Here is a 9098-nt window from a genome sequence, read left to right as displayed (position 1 = left end):
TCAACAGCTAAATGACCAAACGACCTATATAACCAGTTAACTTCTACTACATTATGTATGATTTCCGCGTAAGAAATTCTACATTACGACGGAAGTTTGTGTGTGCGAAAAGCATGCGTGCATGTTACATATTTTGCACTAAAGGTTTGTTGATTCTCAACGGTTGAGTCGTCAATTGAACTTTTTTTGTAAAAATTTGTGAAATATTGAAATCGTACAGAACAAACAATGTAATACAAAGCTGTTTATTAAGAAATAAATATAGTTTTAATAGCAAAAAGACAATAGTCTTAAAATAACAGTATCGAAATAGATGTTCACAAAAACATGTTCACAAAAACAAAAGTCGTTAAATGCTTAGGCTGTCTTTGCAGGTTACTTTTTAGCTTTATATTCCCCCTGATCCCACATTCTACATTTATCAAATTTTTATGACCCTTGGGTAAGTATAATTTCCATTTTCATTCAGAACCATTGAAAGCTCTGAATAATACCCCCTTTCCTTATTAAGGAAGCCATATTTGAGGGGTGCGCTAGGACCAAGTGTTCTGTAAAATCTGAAAATTATTCGGATTTCCGGTTTTTTTGCAAAAATTGGTCCAATAGTTATAGATCATTGAATCTGAAAAAGGAACTCATTTTGCGGGAAATACCCCCATGGTTCTTTTCGTGCAGAATTGAAAAACAAACGGAAAGGTTCTACACCATGGCATTACCTTGCCCCTATAACCAAATGATTGAGGTGATTCCAAACTGATGGCATTGAAATATTGTTATTGAACACGTATGTGTATACAGGTGCAAACCGTGAAATAGAACGGGCAACAGTTCTGGCTGGACAATAGAACACAAAGTCTGTAGTGAGTTCAGTCAATGTTGATCTTGCATCAGACTTCAGCTCTGGTTTGTACATTTTATAAACCTCAGTTGACTGCTTTGGCCTGACACCAAATAGAAGAAGTCGATACTCCAATGCTGACATTGGTTTGCCAAACCCGAGATATATGTACATTTGACCTTCCTCTGATGTGCTACCAAGTATTGCTGGTTTAGGGGCATACGCCCCATTTATGAAAGCTTCCATTACACCTTGTTTGATTATTGTTCCATCAATATGTGGAGTCCATGGCAAAAACTTTCGGAGATAGCTGTCAGAAAACAATGCTTGTTGGAAATATTTGCCCTGTGCAGACGCTATTTGATTTGCAGATTTTGACATAAGGCATGAAACGTTTCCCGCAGTGCAGTTTAAGAGACTTCCGAATTCGTTGCCCTGGGTAATAGCGATATCTAATGGCTTCAGTGGAATAGTAAATGGTGAACTTTCAATTATAACTCGGCTGAACAAAGGTGCAACATTGGGTGACGTCATGTGAATAGCCGTCGACAGAGCCCCTGCACTTTGACCAAACAACGTTATCTAAAATAAAAAGTATATATAAAGTAATATTTATAGTCAGTGCTGGTACAAAGTTTACTGTTTTAGTACTTTGTCTCATTGTTAACATATGTAATATTATGTTCAAATTTATATTCATTTCAGATAGAGACTATATGACAACTTTGTTGTTGTTGTAGATAAAACTTCTATGGATAAATTCAAGAATACATTTCAAACACAAACTAATAGCTGCATAAAACCACTAAGCTTTTTAAACTAAAGGGACAGGGTGTTAACATTAAAAATGTCGAATCCAAACGAAAGAGTTAAAATCTCAGTGAATTTAACCAGTTTTTCAGTAAAAAAAACGACAACAAATAACTTCTAATATTGAAATGAAATAGGCAACTAAAATACCCTGTTATTATCGCCCCCAAACACTCCAATGTTTTCGTGCACCCAATTCAGCGCCTGGATCTGGTCTAATATACCAAAGTTACCATTTATATCATCGCTGCCAACTCCAGTCACTAGAAATCCAAACGCTCCTGTAAATTTTTAAAAACGATTTTACACTTTAAACAAAAAATCAAAGTAATGAGAGTAAGTAATACGTATTTTAAACGGTCATATACTCGTATGCATCTCGTATAAATGAAAAAAGAAGACATTTCGTATTGTTCAATATACCATTTGTATATCAATGTCAAAAAAGCTGAAAATTTTACAAAGCTGTTTTGGAATAAAACGGTACTGCAATGCTATATCCTGGTTCAGCATTATAGGATACAAGATCATAAATGTTATTAAAAATGCATTCACTTATACCGATGTAACGTGTTTAAGATAGAACTGCTCAAATGCTGACTGATTCAGTCAAAAACAACATCACTTAAAAGGGGAAAAGAAATCTTCGAAACTTTTGGGAAAAATAGAAAAGGCTTTAGGGGGATTGTGAAAAAAAAAGGCCAAAGGTTTTCCCAAATTTTTTTTAGACAAATGCAAGGGGTGCAAAGAACGTTTTATTTTATCATTTTAAACTATTTTAAAAAACAAAATTCCCGTCTATAGTTTTTTCGGGAAAAACGATGACCCTCTCCTTTACTGTTAAAGCCTCGGCCCCTTATAAAAATCAGCACCGCCCACCCGAAAACCCCGAAACCCGCCCCCGTAATAAAAACATAAAGGGCCTTTTTTTGGGCCCAAATTTTGGGGGTCTGTGGGGCATAAAATATTCAAATACAAACCCAAACTTCTGACCCCCTAAAAACAGGGGTAAATTTTGGAAAACATTTTTAAACGTTGCAAATAGGGGGACAAAATTTACAACATGTAAGAAATAGGCAGAAAGCTATGAAAACTTCAAAAATTGCTCTTTCCCTATAAAACTTTTGTACATAGATAAACCATGGCGTTGAGTAATAAGAAATCTATATGGATCAATACTTTAGGCAAATTGATGGTTAGTAAAGAATGAAATATTTTCAAATAGAATATTTCATTATAATTTTCATAAAGGAAATAAAAAGTTCACAATTAAACCTATTAATTGCTGCAGTAATTGTTGCGCCACCATGCCAGTTTGCCCGCTCTTGTATCCTCCTTTATATTCGTTTACCTGCTTGGTGCCTTACCGCCTTAGATGGACCTGTGTGCTCTGTGTATTATAGGGGTTGCGTTTTAATGTCTCTCTGCTTCGTTATTTCAAATTCCTTCCATACTTTTGAATAGTCATGATAATAATTTTACTTGTTGTTTTTTTCAGCTTGAATGGCAATTTATTCATTACTGTCTTATTAGGCAATGCGTTCTATGCAACTTTATTACAATTACTTCTAAAGCACTTCGACTTTAAAAACAAACATTTTTACGCTTTTTCCACTAAATTTGCATTAATTAAAAAAAAACCTCGGAAAGACAAATTTTCCAGGATTCTTTTAACGCAGTTTCGGTTTTGGAACACATTTTTTAACCTTGTGCTTTAAAGAGTTTTTTCCCGGGGACGGTGATCTGGGGTGCCTCCATCTACATTTTAGAAATAAGTGGTATGTACAGTTTATTATCTAAATTTATTTATTTATTTATTTATTTATTTATTTATTTATTTATTTATTTATTTATTTATTTAAAGGAACTCCACTGAGGTCCAAATAAGGAAACCAGTTAACTTTTGATTTCTTACAAAGATCAACTGTGGCATTTAAAATAAAAGGATCTGCAAAGAATAACTTAGAAATATACTAAGAAATAAATCGAATGTCGTATGTTTGTGCTATTCTTCGCGCTATTTAAGTAAGAAGCGTTTTAACGCTTTTCTAATTTGGGTCATTTTCACAATTAGAATAATTATTCTGGAAAACTGAACGAGCAAATGATCTGAACTTTTGCACACAAGTTATTAGTCTTGACCTACATCAAATGGAACATTACATTAATCTCTCGAAACATTAATTAAATGACACAAACACATATCATTTTATGTTTAAATGTTTGAATGTAAAGCAAATAAACGTTATACGATACTTATAAAAAAAATCTAATTATACAGAATGGTGACTTTATTCAATGTACAAGAAAGTAAACATATTGGATAAAAATGATTAAATAGATAATATGTTTATTACATGTATTATCAGTCATCATGAATATTTTAAAAGAGCTTATAGGTTTGTATATGAGTACAGTAAAAACTCTGAAAACCGGACCCTCTGAAAACCGGAATCTTCTGAAAACCGTACCTTTATAAAAGTCCCGTATTTTCTCCTTATAAGTTCATTGAAAAAAAATCCTCTGAATACCGGAACCACTGAATTCCGAAAACCGGACAATTTTCTATGGTTTCTAATGCTAAACAGGCATAAAAAATCCTCTGAAAACCGGACAGCAATTTTAAGTGTCAATTAGTTTTAGATTTATCAGAAAGACATAAAACAATTGCATATACAACAAACATTAACAAATGTGCGTATAATTTCTTACTTTGATGTAACAATTCGTCCGTGGTGATTTCAAATTTATAATAAATATATTAATATTCTTTTTCTTTTATCCATCTTACCTTTTAGATGGAGCTGAGTAAGGTATACCAAGAAATGTCTGGGAAGAAAAACTTTTAAATCCACGTATTTGTCCAAATTTTGTTCCGCGGATTACATCATTACTTGTAAATGCATTACTTAATGAAATCGTCGAAATTACAATTATATGTATTAGCACATGAAAGTGTTTAATAGTCACATTCATATTTTTCTAAGATTAAAGAGAATTATATGTATTTAGCAGTGTTACAAGAATGGGAAACTTGAATTAGATATTAGTTAAATTTATCAAGTTTTTCTTGAGGCGTTTTACAACAAGGAAGATACGCCAGCTGACTATGAGCTGTCAATGAAAAACCTGCGTCAAGATGTCAATCATAAACTTATTACTTATTTAGTTGTACATGTATTTACCTTATTTAAACAGCATATAATGTAATGCTAATTCATTTATATCAACTGAGGTAATTGGAAGTTTGATTCATAATTAAAATTTTATTATTTTAGTTCATTAGTTATAAAATGGGGAAATCTAAATTACTAGTATATATTTTTATTTTAAATGATGGTTCAATATCGGGGCAAATTATAACATGGACAATTACATATGAATATTTCACATAATAAACATAGCCAAAATATGCAGTTTTTCTTTAAATCGAACAATTGTATAAAAAGTTCAATATCGGCATTTAATTTTTCAAGGAATGACTTTTGCATATTTTAGATAAGAAAACATTTAATTATTTTCAATATGAAAATAACATGAATATGATAACGAGAAAAATATTAAAACTCTAAAATTTAGATATAGATTTTGTAGCAATAACATCGGATAAGTGTTTTTATCTGTGACGTTTATTGGCAATAAAAAATGTATACATACATCAAACACAACATCAAAGGCAAAGTAGTACCATGAACAAAAATAGTTAAAGCCAATAAATCTCTAATACAAATCGATTTAATGTTATGTTAACATACTGTCTGATCACTGTGAAATTGAATTCTCTTTTATATTTAAAAAGCCAGATAATTTAAATTTTACAAATAATGTAAATAAGAATGAGAATATAAATTATAAATATACATGGTATAATGAGAAAGCCGGAGAATATATAGAGCGGCTGTCTGCACACGATACTAAATCGAAATTTGATGTTTTTATGCAGAATATTGACAATTGTATGTGTAACAATGATATTGATTCTTGTTTAAATGAATTCACCAATATTGTTGATGATGTTGTCACCCCTTTATTTAAATGTAGAACAGAACGTATAGTCTCTGTTAATAGTGTTGACTCAGGCCAGTCTTGGTACTCTGTAGAATGTGACGAGAAACGCAGATTGTTTTATGCGGCCTTAAATTTGTATAGAAATGATCAATCAGACGTAAATAGGCAGAGTATGGTTAAAGCCAGGTCTGAGTATAAATCTTGTTTGAGAAATGCTAGATATAGATATGATAAATATGAAACTGAAAAGCTAGTCAATGCAAAATACACAAATGCAAAACTTTATTGGAAAATGTTAAAAAAAATGTGCTGGTGTTAGTGACACAAATATTTCACTTGATATTTTTGAACAATATTTTAAATCGGTAAATAAATCCCGATGATCGTTTTTTTTAGTCCAGATGAAGATATTTTGCATTTTATAAACAGATATGAAACAGATGAGTTTAATGTTATGTTTAATGAGTTAAACATACCATTTTCGACAGACAGTTTATTGCAAGCTATTAATCAATTAAGTCCAAATAAGGCCGGCGGCCCGGATTTATATATCAATGAATTATTTATGCATGGTAAACATATATTAGTCCCTATCTTGTTGAAGTTATTTAACAGAATATTTGAAATAGGTTATTTTCCAGAAAATTGGTCAGAAGGATTTGTTGTTCCATTACATAAAAAAGGTAGTATTAATGATGAAAACAATTACAGAGGTATAACCCTTTTAAGTACATTAGGTAAACTTTTCACACGTTTGTTAAATAATCGGTTAAAAAACTGGGCAGAAAACTACGGTGTGTATATAGAGGCTCAAGCGGGTTTTAGGTCAAAATTAGGCACGGTTGATAATATTTTTGTTTTACATGGTCTTATTAATCATATTATTAATAGTGGTAAGCAATTATATTGTGCTTTTATAGATTTTAGTAAAGCATTTGATTATGTTAATCGAGATAATCTATGGGCAAAATTGATACAACTTGGAATAAGAGGAAATATTTTAAATATTATTAGATCGATGTACTCGAGTGTTAAATCAAGAGTTAAGTGTTTTAATGAGTTAAGTAATAGTTTTGAATGTGTTTTAGGCGTTAGACAGGGTGAATGTCTTTCACCTTTTCTATTTTCCATGTTTATAAATGATATAGAAGATATGTTTATTAAAAAGGGTCTAGAAGGTATTGATGTTAATATGTTTAAAATGTTTTTGATACTGTATGCTGATGATATTGTTATATTTGCAAATAATAGTTTAGAATTACAAAATGGTTTAGATCTATTACTAGATTACTGTAAGAAATGGAAAATGATAGTTAATACTGCCAAAACCAAAGTAATGGTGTTTAGAAAAGGCGGACGTTTACCCGCAAATGTCACTTTTTATTATAATGGTAATATGGTTGAAATTGTTAGTAAATTTGTTTATCTTGGTATTGTTTTCACTACAGGTGGTTCCTTTTCTGAAGCACAAAATACAATTGCTGGGCAAGCACTAAAGGGCATTTTCAAAATGGATAAATATTTATATAAATTCACAGATATATCTGTAAGGCATAAATTGGATCTTTTCGATAAAATGATATTACCTATTTTAAATTATGGAAGTGAAGTATGGGGTTTTAATCAAGGCAAGGCCGTAGAACGTTTACATATGCAATTTTGCAAAAGACTATTAGGTGTAAAGAAAAACACACAAAACGACTTTATTTATGGTGAATTAGGAAGAATGCCTTTGCAAAATATGAGATATTATAACATTATAAAATTTTGGCTACAGATGAAAACAAATATATTAAGAAGGTGTATTTAATGTTAAAACAAGATATTATTGAAAATCCAAACAGAATAAATTGGTGTTCATTATTGAAAGATTTATTTTGTACTCTTGGTTTTTATGAAGTATGGTTATTTCAGACTGTTGGAGACTCTGAACTGTTTTTATATAATGTGAAACAAAGATTAAAGGATCACTTTTTACGAAACTGGTCTGGTAGACTAAATAACTCAAGTATAGCTCTGTTTGATAAATACATTTTAAACCACAGATTTCAACCATATCTTGATTTGGTAAACGTTAAAAAATTCCGTGTTTGTTTATCACGATTACGCGTATCATCACATAGACTTTTTATTGAAAGTGGCCGATGGACTAGACCTGTTAGCACTCCAGTAAATGAACGGAAATGTACTTTTTGCGATAAATTAGAAGACGAATATCATTTTGTTTTAGAATGTGTTTTATATAATGATTTGAGAAGACAATTTTTACCAGCCTATTATTACAGACGACCAAATATGCAAAAATTTGTTGAATTAATTACTACAGAATGTAAGCGTGTCATAAGAAATTTAAGTACATATGTAGAAAAAGCATTTACATTAAGAACAAACGAACTTTACAGAGTTAACTATTCTTAAACTGATTTTTCAATATGTAATGATGTGAATTTTGTTAGTATGACTCTTATATGCCTTCATTGTTTGTCACTTAGCTTTGAAAAATGTAATCTCATTATGTAAAATTATAGTAAATCCATATGTCAATCAACTTGCTAGTTTCGCTTTTGTGCAAGTTTTGACTGGAAATAGAATAAGAATTCGTATTTATTTTATGTCCGATTGATATTGTACATTTATGTTTTAAAATTTTTGAAATAAAATCCATATTGGTCACCAACTTTCCACTTTCGTTTTCGAGCAAGTTGTGACTAGATATGGAATCATTTTTCTTACTACTACTTACTTTACTGCACTATGCTGTATATGCACATACAAGTGTATTGAATATTAAAATGTTTATTCTGTCTATTATGTTACAAAAAAATGTTGGAGCATATCAATGTTATTAAAAAAACGGGTTGCATGTAGCAGTGCTTATACATATGCGAAAATATATGTGTATACATATGTGTAGATGGTATATATGCAAATTTATGAGCGTTCATGTACTTATATATATATATATATTATATGTGTGTAATGTGTGTATGTATGCATGTTTGAATATGTAATTATTATTATTAAATGTTAAATTGCTGTAGCCATATATAGTATGTAAATGTTGGCCACATGGGTCTATGACCTTCTGGTGTTTTGAAAATAAAATCTTGAATCTTATGTTAAATAATGATAAAAGAAAGAAAAATAACGCTACCAACATTTATGACAACGATGCAACAAGTTCAAACTAGTTATTTTCTATATTGATATTAATTATTTATATTTTGAGGTTTACCGTTTCTAATCAGGATGTTTATTATTTTAAACATGTTAATTTTGTGGTCACAATGTCATGTTAATTTGTTTTGTCCAATGACAGTGTAAAGAGATAAAAGGTCTTTACACAATGCACCAGGAATGCATATATGTATTTATATATTTTTCTTTCTATATATTTGCATTGTACATATTGTAAAAAATTGAAAGGAATAAAATATGTTTA

The 9098-nt window shown here is 30.4% G+C and overlaps 1 protein-coding gene across 1 annotated transcript; it reads right to left on the bottom strand.

Moving 5' to 3' along the window:
* Positions 1–712: 712 nt before the first annotated feature.
* On the bottom strand, positions 713–3167 carry LOC132760320 (cAMP-regulated D2 protein-like). Its single transcript, XM_060752270.1, has 3 exons — positions 3131–3167; positions 1799–1929; positions 713–1420 (listed from the first exon to the last, which is right to left on the bottom strand). Exons 1-3 carry the CDS (start codon positions 3165–3167, stop codon positions 713–715), a joined length of 876 nt encoding a protein of 291 aa, XP_060608253.1.
* Positions 3168–9098: the final 5931 nt, after the last annotated feature.

The sequence above is a fragment of the Ruditapes philippinarum genome, unplaced genomic scaffold, assembly GCF_026571515.1.
Source record: "Ruditapes philippinarum isolate M1 unplaced genomic scaffold, ASM2657151v2 ctg32_1_1_1_1, whole genome shotgun sequence".
NCBI lineage: Eukaryota > Metazoa > Mollusca > Bivalvia > Venerida > Veneridae > Ruditapes > Ruditapes philippinarum.
The sequence above is the reverse complement of the archived record's forward strand: the minus strand, read 5'-3'. Positions and strand labels throughout refer to the sequence as shown.

Bases quoted from the DNA above. Each gene is read 5' to 3' on its own strand.
- LOC132760320 (XM_060752270.1), bottom strand. From the start codon at position 3,167: ATGAATAAATTGCCATTCAAGCTGAAAAAAACAACAA. The intron at 1,930-3,130 runs GTAAAATTATTA...AAAAATTTACAG, and splicing joins CAAGCTGAAAAAAACAACAA to GAGCGTTTGGATTTCTAGTG. The intron at 1,421-1,798 runs GTATTTTAGTTG...TTTTTATTTTAG, and splicing joins TTGGGGGCGATAATAACAGG to ATAACGTTGTTTGGTCAAAG.